The sequence below is a fragment of the Daphnia carinata genome, chromosome 4 (genome assembly GCF_022539665.2).
Source record: "Daphnia carinata strain CSIRO-1 chromosome 4, CSIRO_AGI_Dcar_HiC_V3, whole genome shotgun sequence".
Classification (NCBI taxonomy): Eukaryota; Metazoa; Arthropoda; class Branchiopoda; order Diplostraca; family Daphniidae; genus Daphnia; species Daphnia carinata.
This window is the reverse complement of record NC_081334.1, coordinates 7,610,097-7,625,289: the sequence shown is the minus strand read 5'-3', so window position 1 is coordinate 7,625,289 and position 15,193 is coordinate 7,610,097. Positions and strand designations below refer to the sequence as shown.

General features: G+C 42.3%; 4 protein-coding genes across 4 annotated transcripts; 1 reads left to right on the top strand and 3 right to left on the bottom strand.

The window, feature by feature from the left end:
* Positions 1 to 2,533: 2,533 nt before the first annotated feature.
* LOC130687475 (uncharacterized) lies at positions 2,534 to 5,502 on the bottom strand. Its single transcript, XM_057510648.1, has 7 exons — positions 5,376 to 5,502; positions 4,426 to 4,848; positions 4,269 to 4,352; positions 4,081 to 4,170; positions 3,783 to 3,857; positions 3,550 to 3,696; positions 2,534 to 3,046 (listed from the first exon to the last, which is right to left on the bottom strand). Exons 1-7 carry the CDS (start codon positions 5,433 to 5,435, stop codon positions 2,693 to 2,695), a joined length of 1,233 nt encoding a protein of 410 aa, XP_057366631.1. The 5' UTR covers positions 5,436 to 5,502; the 3' UTR covers positions 2,534 to 2,692.
* A 2,507-nt stretch (positions 5,503 to 8,009) lies between these two features.
* Positions 8,010 to 9,439, bottom strand: LOC130687490 (tol-Pal system protein TolA-like). Its single transcript, XM_057510666.1, has 6 exons — positions 9,299 to 9,439; positions 9,200 to 9,234; positions 8,861 to 9,130; positions 8,661 to 8,795; positions 8,505 to 8,600; positions 8,010 to 8,419 (listed from the first exon to the last, which is right to left on the bottom strand). Exons 1-6 carry the CDS (start codon positions 9,330 to 9,332, stop codon positions 8,150 to 8,152), a joined length of 840 nt encoding a protein of 279 aa, XP_057366649.1. The 5' UTR covers positions 9,333 to 9,439; the 3' UTR covers positions 8,010 to 8,149.
* Positions 9,440 to 11,925: 2,486 nt separating this feature from the next.
* On the top strand, positions 11,926 to 14,049 carry LOC130687474 (serine-rich adhesin for platelets-like). The gene is made up of 7 exons (XM_057510647.2): positions 11,926 to 12,067; positions 12,149 to 12,228; positions 12,307 to 12,999; positions 13,081 to 13,161; positions 13,225 to 13,310; positions 13,387 to 13,450; positions 13,521 to 14,049. The coding sequence occupies exons 1-7, from the start codon at positions 12,040 to 12,042 to the stop codon at positions 13,821 to 13,823; spliced, it is 1,335 nt and encodes a 444-aa protein (XP_057366630.1). The 5' UTR covers positions 11,926 to 12,039; the 3' UTR covers positions 13,824 to 14,049.
* Positions 13,500 to 15,129, bottom strand: LOC130687507 (uncharacterized). Its single transcript, XM_057510685.2, has 4 exons — positions 14,511 to 15,129; positions 14,301 to 14,431; positions 14,069 to 14,223; positions 13,500 to 13,816 (listed from the first exon to the last, which is right to left on the bottom strand). Exons 1-3 carry the CDS (start codon positions 14,842 to 14,844, stop codon positions 14,089 to 14,091), a joined length of 600 nt encoding a protein of 199 aa, XP_057366668.1. The 5' UTR covers positions 14,845 to 15,129; the 3' UTR covers positions 13,500 to 13,816; positions 14,069 to 14,088.
* Positions 15,130 to 15,193: the final 64 nt, after the last annotated feature.

Sequence of the window (15,193 nt, the reverse complement as noted above, 5' to 3'; positions counted from 1 at the left end):
AGCTGGGAAGATGTGTGCTCAACGAAGCGCAGAGTTCGTCTTTATATAGTCGGCCGGTTTGCGTGCGTGTGCGTGTGTGTGTGTATGTGTGTGTGTGAAGATGATCACAACACGGCGGCAGCGGATATGTGTGAAACGATCCCGCCAATGAACGAAGGGGAAAGTTCCTCCCGTTACCTCCTCCCCGAGCATATCTTAGCCGATGCCGAGCGCAGCATCTCCTGCCCTGCGGACGGAGAGAAACGAAGCAGACGATGAAGGTGCAGTTGGGGCCCGTTCAATCCTTCCTTCTCAATAATCGCGCAGCGTGATACCCAAACAACACACACACAAAAAAAAGGAACCCAGACGGTCGAGTACATAATATCGGATCGTGAATGCGTAATGGGCATCTTTTGGAACACGCCACATAACGAAAAAAAAAAAAAAAAAAATTCGGTTTCATGTTGAAAAAAAAATATATATATTATTTAGTGTCATATCGTTTCTCTTCCTGTGGGTGTTGAGAGGCCGCTTGCGAAATGAAAAGGGCGTCGGCCAAGAGTCGCTCCCGTCTCACTCGTAAATTGTGAAATGAGAGAGTCGACGTCCATCTTCTTCTTGACGTGAGTAGAAAAGTCGTTTTTGATTTCAATCGAACGAAAGCCGCTAAAAAAAAAAAAAAAAAAAAATTGTAGGTCATGTGACAACGAGCGATACTTCAATGCCGTCTAGCAATTTTGTGGGAAAGCGATCGGTCACTGATTGTGTTACCTGACCAAAAACACCACGCGAAATCGGGTGGGGATATAGATGGACCAATGATGCGTAGACGGGACTTTTGTCTCCCTTTTGCCCGTGATTTATAGAACGAATGGACATCTGAAGGTGAGCTAACTGGAATCGATGCTTGCGATATTCTTGTCGATTTTTTGAGGCGTTCTTCTTAAGGATAAACGTTTGATTTCTTTTCGGGTAGGATGCGCATTCCTGCGAGATAATCATCTTAGATTGTCGGGAGGCGTACCTGCCGAACACGCAAAACTCTTTATTTGCCAAAAAAAAAAAAAAAAAAAAAAAGGGCCGTTTATTTTTATATTTTCTAACAAAAAAAAAAAAAAAAAAAAATTTCCAAAAAAAAGTTGGTCAAACTGTAAATAAAAGATGGGCAGACAGGAGAAAAGGCTTCTGTCCTCAATAGCTTTATTTCTTTCTTATACACGCCGGATAACCGACATTTCGGATGGGGTTGTCTGCCTCAATCTATTCCGTCCCATCGTCGAAAACAGCGCCGGGGAGAAAAGATAAATCGACGACAAATCTACACACGAGCAAAAAAAAAAAAAAAAATGTCAAACCCAATTATTCATGGTGGTTTTTCCCTTTTATTTTCTTTCCATCGCTGCGTTGCGTTTTTTTTTTTTTGTTTTTTTTTTTTACAAACGTTTTTATGTAACGCGGACCGTTTACGTAACGAAACCTTTCATCGGCCCATTCCACATCTACTTGTCGTCTTGGACGTATCGTCTCGTGTCGTTTGTGACCTCTTGGATATAACGGGCATGACCTCCTGCGAAAATGTTTTCTTTTTCTTGTTGCTGTTGTTGTTGTTGTTATTCAAAGGCAGACTTTCTCCGGACCCCCCCCCCCCCCAAAAAAAAAAATGTCCCTGTTTTCCCTCTTGTTTTCAAACTGAACCATCGACCGAAATAGCCGAAGAAAAAAATAACCATCAGGATGTAGCGAAAAAAAAAAAAAAAAAAAGGGATTCGGAATCTAATAACAAGATGATGACGATCGCGTTTTATCGACTTTTCTTTCTTTTATAGTTGGAGATGTTTTGAATAATACAAGCCTTCTGGCATCGGCTTTTTTTTTTTTTTCTTTCGCTTCCTTTTTTGATCTTTTTTCCTTTTTTTAAAAGCGTTTCAAGCCGAAGCGAATGGTGGAAGCCTTCGACGTTCGCCAATTGTTTTGTGTCGAACTATTGACAGTGTCGAGTGCGAAAATAACCAACGTAAACGAATAGAATCAAAACCTTCCCCACCCCAAAAACGGGTCACCTGGGCCAATGCCGATGACGTCGATCGATGACGGTATCACATCCATATCAAGACTATTTGGCTCGTTGCTTGTCTTTTTGTTCAAGAACAAAATTACCTAAACAAGTTAAGAAAACAGACGGAATCTATTGTTGTTTAACGAAAATGTTTCTATTGATTCTCATCGTTCGTTAAAAAAAAAAAAAAGAAAAAAGAAATGGCCGTTTAGAGAGTTTTCGTTTGGAACACGCCTCTACCTAGTCGCTTATAACTTATTTTCATATGCCCCGCGCGGACGGTGTGTTGGGTTCATTTCGCAGCTTATTAATAGTTAAAAATGAACCGGAGAGCCCTGTGCCAAGGACGGCCTTGACAGAGAGAAATGGTCATCAACGGATTCAAAAGGCAGCAGTCCCAAAAAGAAAAAAAAAAACAAAACGCCAAGTAGTTGTAAAGCAGGAACAACTTTCACTATCTAAGCCACAGCTTCCATCGCAATTGGCTCATTCAGATCAGCTTGCCGTTGTTTTTATTAGACTTTAAAAATGTGCATATAATATATTAAAATGCACCAGTGTGCGAGAATGGGGTTGGCGAAGGTTACATGCCCCATCACCATTTACAGACGTACGCGGACGAGAATGTTCCATACGTCTTGTTCCGTTTTCTATTCAGTAAGTGGACGTGGCCATGGCAGCTTGAATGGACGCTAGTCCGTCTGATGGACGTTTGATTGTCGGCCCGATCAAAGCAGGCTGGACGGCTGGCAGAGGTGGGGGCCCGTAAGTGTGTTTCGTGGCTTTTTGCGACGGGACGGACGTTGCCGGCTGGCCGTCTGACGCAAAGCTGACGCCATTTTTAACGACTCGAGCGATGCCAATCAGGTCGTTCAGATTGTAATAGTTGGCCGACGAAGCGCAATCGACATCGAACCACCATTTGCAAACAAAGGCCCGCTGATCGAAGAGGGTGCCATTCGGGCAGAGGAAAGAGAATCTCTTGCCCAGCGCGCAAACGTGGTAAACCTGGAAAAAAAAAAAAAAAAAAAGAAAATGAACATTACAACAACATTCCTCGTAGTATTTTTTCTAAATGGAATTTGGACATGATGCATTCAATAGCGATATATAAACGGACAAACAGAAAAAAGAGAGAGAGAGAGACGGAGAACGAGAGAGGCAGAAAAATGAATATTGCGAGCTAATTCATCATCATGTTTCACGATTGGAAGCCAAAAAAAAAGGAAAACGAAGCTCTACACATACAGCCGAAAAAAATAAAAAATAAAAAAACTTTCACTTTAGAGCAGTCAATCATCGTGGCCGACTCGCTATCTCTCTCGTCTCTCCACATTTAATGTGTTCGCCTTGGCTATGTGTCGTATCTATAAACTAGTAGTATAACACGCTAGGGGAGGGGTGTGTGTGTGTGTGTGTGTCTCTGATGCCTTGCACGCAACAGGCAATTCGTAATGAACTCAAAGAGAGAATTTCGACTATTAAAAGATTGTAACAAATTGTGCCGCTACCTGACACGAAGATTCAACGTCAGCGTAATAACCGCCTTGACGGCGTCCGTTGCAGTTGAACGAAGACGATCCAACGTTGGACAGGATCTGGTAATCACGGCCGGCTTCACCGGGTATCGTATCTGCGTAGTCCCGTCCATATTGGCTCTGTATATTTAAAATATGCAAAAAAATAAAAAAAAACAAAAAAACTAAGGTTCGCCATTTTACAAATCATTTTGCGAGAAACTTACGCTTTCATTCGGCAGGATTTTGGCGCTGCCTGTCGTCGCATCAAAATAGGACGGTGAATGATCCTGTCCACCCGACTGTCAGAACCCCCTCCCGCCAAAGAGGCAGGCAGGCAAGAATTTTTGGCAATAGCGCGCAGGGATGCAGGTGATTAACATAGAAGAAGGAATGGCAAACCCACACGTTCGAAACGTAACGGACAAAACATATTTAGAGAGAGAGAAGCGGGAAAAGAATTATTTGTTTTGAACGAAGGCGCGGGTCAGATTCGCTTTTCTCTTGATTGCGCTCTCTACTCACGCTTTGGCGGTCGTTTGCGGCCATCAAAGTTGAAGACGAATAAGAAGAGAGGGACGATGGATCATTCACGCCCGCGACGCCATTAACGACCTACATCGATTTCAAAAAGCGCACAGCAAAAAAAAAAAAAAAAAATGAATGCAGCCGATTCGATTCGCTGATGGGCCGCGGACGTTTCTTGTACTTACCGCGTCCTCTTGCCGGTTGGTGGCCGTCGAATAAGGTGCGGAGTATGAACCGGCGGATGCATCAACGGCCACTCCGACGTTAATCTGCTTGACGGAATCAAAAACTGCCTCAACGTACGTCATTTTTAAAAGCGCCTTTTTCTTCTCTTAAATTTACATTTTGTCTGTTGTTGGGTGCGTTGTAGGATTGGCCGGCCCTGTCTGTTCCCACGGACGGGTCGGACGCTGGAACGTCTTGAAGACGTGACACATCCGATGCGTAGCTCTGGAAACTGTCGATACCTGGACGGCTGTCGTGGCCATCAACTTGGACAAGAATCATGACATCACGACGGCCCGTTTGGCCAGCATCAGTCTCCGTCCTCAGGGCCATGTAGCGGACGTTGTTGATCGTGATCACATCGCCCGTAGCAAGTCCCGAAAGTTGACTGTCAATCTGTTCCTGATTGATTCCGGCTAAGGAGGTGGCAAGGGCAGTGGAGCCGATCGATCCAGCTGTACTGGCCGAGGAGATCGCGTTGCCGAACCCATTTTGATGGCTGGACACCTCAGCCCGGCTAACGCCAAATCCATATGCATTCTGCGTCAACGTTCAAAAAATATGCAAAACAAGAAGAACGATCTTTTTTTTTTTTTGAAATTGAAAAGGTGAGCTGTATACAATAAGAATTGAGTGTTGATGTACGACGACTGGAACTTTCTACATTTTTTGTTTAAATGATTGGTTTACGTCGCATTATAAAAAAGTCCGAAAAGAGATTCGTTTTTTCTTTTAGACATAGCGACGAGCGCTCAGTTGGAGACAGTGTTGTTCTGCGGGCTTTGGGGACGTCCAACGCGTAAAGATCATTGAAGTCACATTTGCAATTTCAATGAGTAAGCAAATACTCTTTTAACAGCCATTTTCTCTTCTCTACTCAACGCACAAACATTCGAAGAATTGTCGCTTTTTAAAATAAGTAAATCCCTTAACAATAAATGCTCCCCCCCCAAAAAAAAAAAAAAGAATTCAAAACACAATCGGTGAAAGCTCTTGATTTAAATAGCATTTCAAATCATTTTTTAAAAACAAAATTCTAATAGTTTTTTAACAATATGGAAGGGTACCGTTTGTGTAAACCAGCCGGCCAGTAAATAAAAGATGATCGGAAAGAGACTCTGGAACATTTTTTTTTTTTGTTTTGATGTGCTCTGCTTGTCCGGTTACACAAATGCTATTGTCGATTATTGCGTTGGGGTAAATCGTCTTTATATACACGTAGACGATTGTTGGAATGACGTAGGGACATTTCGTCGGGGACACGATCTTCCTATTGTGTAAACATCTTCGTTCCGATTGTGAACGCATCGATCCTCGTGCAATCGAATCACGAATTTTTTTGGGGGGGGTTTTGATGCCAATCACAAGAGTTTTGTGAAACGAAAACGTTCGCGATGTTTGAATTTGATTCTTTTCAACAAAAAACAAAACAAAACAAAAGAAAATGGACAGAGATAAACTTGAGTTTCCAGACGATGGACCAAGCTTTTCCTTTTGGGGCAGTGTTTGTTTTATAGCCAATGGATGACACTTTCACCTTTTTTTTTTTTTTTTTTTGCCCGTCGATTGTCAAACGGACGCGGCGCGGCCTGAATTTATAATTCGTCGGAAAGCCGACACCCAAGAATTGTACCCAAAAAAAGATTTGAGATGCTCATCATTTGCAATACGAAACGAACCTTTTGTTTCGTTTGAAAAAATAATTCAAATTCGGCCAAGCCTGCGCAAGAATTGTGTTGAACGATTGCTGATTTGAGTCTCGCAATATTTCACGGCACAGCCTCCTCCTCCTCTCATCCCAGTGTAGTATATATTTTCAAATAAATACTTCTTTTTTTTTTTTTTTGCCTGTAATCATTTGTCGAGAAAGAAAGAGCTTTCATGAAGAGAAAGTGACCGAAATGGCCGACAGAGCGGAGTGGCTTGACGTCGTGACTTTTCTATTTAGCATATTTTAGTGGTATATCTCTTTACTATATTTTTCCTCTGTGTTCTTTAACCTTCTTCTTTTTTTTTTTTTTTTTTTGCACACGGTGTGTTGCTATGGTTTATACTTTTTTTTTTTTTTTTTTGGCTTAGATCCTCAATTTATTCGTGTTGGCTGTGTGTGTGTGTGTGTATTTTCTTTTTGTTCTGCTTTTATAGCTTAGATGCGATAAATTTTCAATGACGTCATGTTAAAGATAAAATATATATATCTGGTTAATGGATCTCAGACACATCCGAATATGTCAGCTCGAGCTATTGCCAAAAATATCAAAACTGAGTCATGGCCGAATGAATACGTAATGTGTGCTCTCCTCGATCCCCCTGCCGAGCGATGCGAGCGCACCTTATTGCCATGTTCAGCCGAACGAGAACTCATTGAATTCACGGTCTGCACCGTGAAAAAAAAAAAAATGGGATGGGGGGGGGGATACGTGAAACAAAAGCGTGTCCTCGATGCTCCTCCTCTGCACTCCTAATAGAGAAAAAAAAGATAAATAAATAAAAGCAAAGCGTTGAGGTTCATTTTCTTTTGTTTGTTGGATTTTTTTTTTTTCTTTTCCCCGATCGTTTGATATTGCGGGACAACGATCCGATTGAAACGTCATTTTTTGCCGGCATATTCAATACGTGATTCAGACGCGCCGATGTGGGTCGCAAAAAAAAAAAAAAAAAAAAAAAAAACGTAGATGAACTCGCCATTTTGACGCCCTTTTTTATTTAGTACTCCCTTTGAAAATGTGGGTTTTTATTTTCACCAGTTTTTTCGTGGCCGTCGGATCACACCGACGCCGACGCGTAGAAATACAATAACAACAAAAATTGGCCAAGCGAAAGTTTTTTGGTTTGGTTTGGACTCTGCGTGTGCGGATAGAACGTTATGTTCCAGTGACATTTTTACGAGTTGGAGGATATGTTTGGAAAAAAAAAAAAAAAAAAAAAAATTTTGTTTTTTATAGCTTCATGCAAATTTTTTTTCGACTTCTTCTTCTCCGAAATCTCTCTACTACAACTTACACAAATCTCGAGGCGAACTCTCTTTTTTTTTTTTTTTTTTTCATTCTGTATGGATATGGACGAGACGATCTGATGAGTAGCCACTGATATCGGATCTGCTTATTTTTTTTTTGGGGCGCAAGTCGACACATTTCGGAATTGATTGCCATTTCAAGGCGATAGCGATCTGACACACATCTCTACAAAGTGTTACAGACAGCAAAAAAAAAAAAAAAAAAAAAAAAAAAAACTCAAAAGCAAACATAAAAAAAAAGATGTGTTTAATAATAGACGTGAATTGATTACCCAGATCTTCTTTCACTCATTCTAGCACGGCTGTGCTGTAACGTGTCCTCTTATAAAAGGGCTATGCGGCTACGGGTGGATGTGCCAGCGGATGTACACACGCACGAAAGGTGGCAATAAACGCAGCGAAATTACACGGCCAATTGAAGGTTATAATGCGTCCTTCTCAATGATGTAACTTGTCTAACGTTATTCACAAGGACGTGCCCGCGATACACTTCCCCATCGACACTCGGACAACACATTCCTAAAATAGGAGGGTCGTCCATCCAGACTGAATGCAAAGTCAGGCCAAATTCGGCAAGCGTGATTTCTGTCACGTAGACATGTGGTGCAATTGAAAAATACAAAAAAGAAAAAAAAAGAACCTGATTTTTTTTTTCATTTTGCTTTATTATTGAAGAGATGAAATCTTGGCTAAAATAGTTGGAATATATTTAAAATCTATTCTAAATAGAAACATACGCGATCAACGCTTATGTTTTCTTGCAAAATCATCGTCTGGTAAATGAGTTAGCTAGTACAACAACGTCCTTTGTTTTTTTGTTAAAGTTTAACAAATTCCACCTCCGCACAAGATGGGAAGGGGTCGTGCGCCGGAGCTTCCGCTGGAACTTCCGCTCGAGCTTCCGCCGTAATGGCTGCTGCTGCTGCTGCTGCTTCCGCTGCTGTAACCACCGCCGCTGTAGCTTCCAGCACCGACAACGTTGGCTTGAGCGGCTTGAGCGGCGGCGTAGGCCTTGTTGGCGGCCTGCTGGGCAGCTGCGAGATCAGATAGTGAAGCTTGTTGTTTGGCTGCCAAATGCTGGGCGTTGGATTGAGCCTGGAAGGCAGTTATTATGTACACAAGATGTGCTTAGTTCTTATCGATTTCGAGAGCAGCGCCATTTTTTAAATGTTTCCAATACCTGAGAAGCCATCTGGGATTGGGCGGTCACAACAGCCTGGACAGCTTGAAGGGCTGAAGTGGCTGTGGCAGCGTGAGTGCGGGCTGCAGAGGAAGCCTATTGAAGATTATGATTAAAAATGAATAAATATCCTTCGAGTCAATGCCAATGAATTACCGCAGCAAGAGCTTGAGCCTGTTGCAGAGCCTGAACTTGGGTGGCTTCTACAGCCTGAGCGGCCTGAGAGGTCTGGGCAGCCAATGAAGCTTCAGCCTGTGCGGCGGCTTGTGCGGCCTGAGCAGCTTGCGAGATCTAGAAATGAAGTGATGCGTTTAGTCTGGACAACCTTGTAACACATTTACATATAGTATACGAACCTGAGCAGCTTGGGCTTGTTTGGCAGCTACAACAGCCTGGGCTTGTTGAGCGGCCTGGGTGGCCTGTGCGGCCAGTTGGGCAGTGGCTTGTTGCGCTGCCTGGGCAGCGGCTCCAGCTTGGGCATTCTGCGCCGCTTTAGCCTGATTGGCTGCCTGTTGAGCGATAGCCGCAGCTCCACCTGCTCCGCTTCCGTATCCGCTGGATCCGCCGCCATGGCTGGACCCACCAGACGAAGAACCGTATCCACCGCTAGCGAATCCACGTTTGTCCTACATATCAAAGACATTGGCGTTTTATGATTATTCATCCAGTCGGATGGCATCTCGTTTTATACTTACGCGTGTGTAGCTATCCTCTGCAGCGTAAACAGCAACTGTAATTACAAGAAGATTAATGATTTTAGTTCATTCATGGATTGGTCGTTAAGAGTTCTTTACCGATAACAGCAACGAAAACGACGAAGTATTTCATTTTTTTTTTTTTTTATTGAGTTTGAATTGGAAATAAATATCAATCCGAAAGATGCGGAAGCTTTAGGCTTTTCCTGAGATGCTGTAAGTGGATGAAATGTTCCGGAGGGACTGATGATTTGACTGGACTACTCTGTCGCTATTTATTGCGCTGTCTCTGCCGGTGCAAAATTGCTCTACAGAGCGTTAAACCTCCTCCGCTTTTTTTTTTTTTTTTTTTTTTGTTTCAGCATTTTTCATTTCTTTAAAATTGCAACCACTTTCGCCATCATTGTATCCATAACGCAAGAATGCCAAATCTCTATGGGGTCTTTGACACACAACACATACACAAACGGCATCATCCAAAAAGGCTATTCAAACAGTTACAACTCGGTGATTCGAAATTGAAGGAGGGAATACGAATTCGAAGCAATAATGTCCACGCCCACGGATATACCTGCCCATCAACCCAGCAAAACTCTCTCCATCCAATGCAATATATATATACAAAGCGATCTATTGTTAGCTTCCTGTCAAGCCTGATGGCTAGTGACAACTCTAAACTAATGATTGCCTTCTTAGCTGTTCTCTCTCTTCTTTTGGGTCATCGGGTATACGTACGAAATTTTGTGTAGTTTCAAATCGCAATGACAATTGATTTGTTCATCTGCAGCGCTTGCCGTTGACTGAATGCTGGTGCCGAATGGCAAAGTTTAACAGCAAAAGAAGACTCACATTACGTTGTTTTACCCTTGAACTAATTTTCTGTTTTTGGCGTGATCGTGACGCATCTTCGCCTTCATCGAAAGTCTATATTTATATTTTCGAGAAAGATGAGCAAGACTTGTGTAAAACTCTGTTTTTGGCTGTCTGTTTATCTATTGCGGCGAAATCTCGCAACTAAAAAAGGTTGGCATTAGAAACAAGGCAAGGGAGAAAAAAAAAACAAAGTCAATGGGAATAAAAACTAAATCCCCGACATCCACAGTATACAAAAGCTGACGCAAATCCCTAATAGATTTGAGCCAACTGTTTACATAGCTCTAAATGCGTATATAGACACAAGGCTAAAAGACATGCTTTCTTTTTTATCGTGGAAGTGAACATTGCCCCTCATCGTTAACTAAAGTGTATAGATGTCCCGATTGCAACAAAACGTGCCTTATGGAGCCATTTGGGTCGCGGGGCTTAACGTCCCTCGGTCGGTCGGAAAACACGTTTGACAGCTGACACGTTGATAATGGGAGCACAGCTATCGACCTATCAAGTCAAAAGTCCATTATTTTATTGCAACCGTCTATTTTTCGAATTAATGGAGAGAGATTTACCTATTGAAAAAAAAAAAATGTTTCAAGAAATAAAAAAAAACTTTCCCTCTCGTTCGCTAGACGTACACCTCAGTTTCGCCGTGATTTCCATTCGTTTGTCCTCCCCCAATTACGCAGCAATTTCCTGTCATCTGTCGGATATCACCGGCTCGAAAAATAATTCGGCTGGCACCAAACGATTCAACTTACTTCCAAAAAATATTTGTTGGCTAGGGATTGTCCAACATCAAGCTGACCGTAAAATAAATGCGGCAGACCGGCAAACGAACGAAACATTAAAAAAAAAAAAAAAAAAAAAAAAAAGGAGTTGGCCTTTTTTCTTCCGGTTTTACTCTTCCCTACGTCCGATAAAGAAAATCAGAGCGTAACAAAAGCATCGAAATTTCTCTCTCTAATCGCTGTCCGTTGTTGTTTTTATTTTTATTTTTTTTTTTAAGGCACCATATCAATGTAGAAATATGGCCCTTTAAAATCTGTATTTCAATAATATCCGCGTCCCGTCATCAGCCAAGTCTGGAATATGGCACAACTATCCTTTATTTTTTAAGGTTTGCACATTCTTATTCGATGCATTGTTGTTTTGTCCCGTTTTTAATTTGTTTGCTCTTTTTTGTGTGACGAACTTATCATCAAGCGCTATCAAATATAAGGTAACAATAAGACGAGAAAGTTTGGAATAAGAACTCAGCGTTCCATTCGATGGCTTGTCCAACCGACTTCATGTGATCCCATGCGTAATGAAAAGGGCGCAAAGGACAATAACGAAGAATGGCAATGCAAAAAAAAAAAAAATAATTGCCATCAAACAAACAGTCCAATTAATTGATTCACTAAAAACAATAAAGGTAAAACAAAAACAAAAAATGAAATTAAGATGCGGACAAAAGAGTGCGCTGCGAAAGGGGGCGTTTTCTCCTGTTCGCCATGCAGTTGGGACACGCTCAAAGGACTCGCACTGTTTTTTGTTTCAAGTGTCCTTTTGCAACGAAAGCGTATGCAAATGAGAACTTGCTAGATGACCGTTATTAGTGTAATAATAGCGCAGACTGGCGATTTCTTCTTTCCTAGTGAGAGTGAGCGTTCAGTGAGCAAAGCTAATTGGTCCTGCGGTACAATTCCAAGTAACAACCAAGACAAATATGGCACGCAAAAAAAAAAAAAAAAAAAAAAAATGACTGAATTCGTTTTTGAAAGAAGAATAGAAGCAACAAGCTTAAACGGAAGGCGGTAAAGAATCATTCAGCCACCGCCCTTCTATTTAAGACCGTCAGTTGGAAGCTGGAACATCATCAGTCGCTCACCATCAGTTGAACATTTAGTCCACTACAGCAGGAACAACATTCAGATTCTTTTTTGGAACTAACATTGTAGACGGAAGACAAAACAAAACAACAAAAAATGAATATCTCATTGCTATTGCTCTTGGGTATATCATTTGATGCTCATTTATCGTCTGGCATTGGATTCGAAACTCTATTGAAACATGTAATTATGTTTTGCTACACAGGTGCCTTCTGCATCGTCGCTGCAACTGACGTGGCCGTGAACAGCAAAATCGCGAATGTGACCGATAGCGAAATTCCAAGGGTAAGTGCCAACCTCCATTTTCAATGTCATTCGTACCAATGAACCGAGTTATAATTAACTATTCATTTTCAAAAAAAGGACAAACGTGGATATTCGTCTGCATCATCCGGCGGTGGCAGTTACAACGCCTCACCATCAGTCACCGTTCCCAACATTCCGGAATCCAACGATCCTTACTCTACTGGAAGCTCTTCTTCCTATTCTAGCTCAGCATCCAGCGGATCGTCATATGAATCCAGCCAAAACACGCCCTCGTATTCATCACCGGTTAATTACAATCCGGACCCAGCTCCCGCTCCTGCCAGCTACGGTTCTTCGTCCGTTAGCAGCTACGAATCCAGCCACGCACCTTCGTATCCATCGCCTGCCCCATCCAGCTATGGCTCCTCATCCAGCAGCAGCTACGAATCGAGCCACACTCCTTCGTATCCGTCACCAGCACCTGCTCCAGCTCCTTCAAGTTATGGATCCTCATCTGGAAATAGCTATGCCTCAAGCCATACTCCTTCGTATCCAGCTCCGTCCCCGGTTAGTTACGGTAGCTCATCTTCCGGAAGCAGCAGCTATGGATCTTCTTCTGGATCGCATGGACCTAGTGCTACATCGCTGGCCGAACAGGCCGCCAATCAAGCCAGTGCGGCCCAAAATGCTCAAGCCGGAGCAGCAGCCCAAGCGGCCCAACAAGCCACTGCCCAACTTGCTGCCCAAGCATCTCAAGCTGCTCAACAGGCCCAGGCTATTGTCACGGCCAAACAGGCTCAGACAGCCATGGTTGGTTTAAATTTCATTCATTGCCTTAAAAATTGCTTAAATTTTTATATTTATACGTATTTTTTTTAATTTTTTTTATAGATTACTCAAGCTGCACAAGCAGCCCAATCAGCTGCATTAGCCGAAGCTACCTTGGCCAGTCAAGTTCAATTGGCATTCCAGGTAAATGAAGAAATCAATGACGCATTTTAATTACTCTTTTGTGTTAATACTGTTCGTCTGAAGGCCGTTCAAAGCACCCAAGTTCAAGCCGTTCAGCTCGCCCAGTCTATCCAGAATCTCGCCCAGGCAGCTACCAACCACGCCACAACGTAAGTTTGGAAAAAAAACTTCAATAACGAAGTCCACCAGAAAAATTGTATGAATCATTTGTTTTTTTTTTATTAGTGCCACTTCAGCAGTTCAAGCAATCCAGGCCGTCCAAGCTGCCCAGAGCCAAATGGCATCTCAAGTACGTTACATTTTTATTTTCACCGCATACAAAATTCAAGACACATAATAAAAAATCGATTTCGTTCCAGGCTCAACAGAATGCTGCACATCTCGCTCAGAAGCAACAAGCCAGTCTTGCTGATTTGGCATCCGCCCAACAGGCCGCTAACAAAGCAGCTGCTGCTGCCTCGGCTGCCCAATCGAACGTTTCTGGTGGTGGATCCTACTCGACTGGCTATGGCAGTGGTAGCAGCAGCAGCCACGGAAGCAGCTCATCCGCATATGGCTCTTCATCCAGCAGCTATGGTAGCATGTCCTCATCGTCGACCACATACGGAAGTTCATCGGGCGGATCCAGCTATGGAAGTTCGTCCGGAGCTGCCAGCTATTAATACAGTTTACAAAAGAGATTGGCATCAGCCATGACACACCCATTAACCGATACTCTGTACTACGACAAATGCGAAATATGTCTTTAAGCATCGACGTCCAGCTGTGCTGCGTCTTTGAATTTAATAACAAATGATTTTTTCTTTTTTTTTTTTTAAAGAATATACAATATAATATTTCAGTTGATCTCTTGAGAATGGAAATCATAATACAATATAGTGGATGGTACGATATCAATATAACTTACATTGTTTTTTTCGGTCAATCCTATTGCAATGGTAATGGATTGGCCAATTCACTGACTCTGGCTGCCAAGCTGAACCGTTTGATGGCTCTCAACGCAGTAACGAGTTCTCTTAGGAAATCTTGATTTGATCGTTTTCGACGAAACAGGTCAAGCATCTGAATTGGGTATTTGTTTTTCTTTTGGGTCAGCTTTTACTGCTATATTGTGGATCAAAATAATTTAGGTGGGATACCTCTGAAGCCGCTAATTGCCGATCATTGCCGGTAGATGCTTGAATGTTGGCAATGTCAAACTCTGCCAGAGTTAATTGGCGAGCCAAATTTCTCCAATCATTTTGTATAGTCTCAGAAACACAAGTCAAAACTGTAAACGAACCAAGGTCATATTAAACGATTGGCTAGGACTCGAAGTTTATTTTGATTTATTGTTTCTTTTTTTTTACCATTATCGATTACACAGGTGTCTTCCAAATCAGACGACCCTGACGGTGAATAACAATAGCGTCCAATGATTTGTTTGAGGTCAGATCTCTCTGCCACTTCTGCCATGGCAACGAGGGCTGACAAATTATCAGGCCGAACAATCTGACGAGAAATAAGGTAAGTGAGTAGAGAACGACCGTCTACCAAATAGCTTAGAATTTGTCTGGAATCGATTTCCTCGGCGAAACGTTCTATCAAGGTGTTCAACTGAAGAGTGTCCATTCTTGCCAGCATTGTGTTGCATTCGGCAATCAGCTCTTGAAATGGCAACTCTTGGTTTTCACAGGTATTCATGATTGGTTTAAACTTGAACGTTGGAGAAAGGACGAAAAAACTTGGCAGATAAAAGGTAAAACGAACCTTTCAGTTTGGTTTTCACGAAACAACTGAAATGCCATGTAAGGAAACGGTTCCAATGGACTGTTGCTTTTGTTCATAATCTCCGGACGTGATAGTTGGAACCATCCCTAAGGGTAATTAGTCCGGGGTTCCCACTTTATCGGGAAACGGGGAAAAACCCTTGAAACATTTGTTCGTGCGATCAAATACATGTCACGCTCTGAAGTGTCTTTAGAAGGCCTCCTTTGTTGCTGTTTTCACACATCGTGCTCCGCTTTTCTTAAAGCTTTTGCCTTTTCATCTG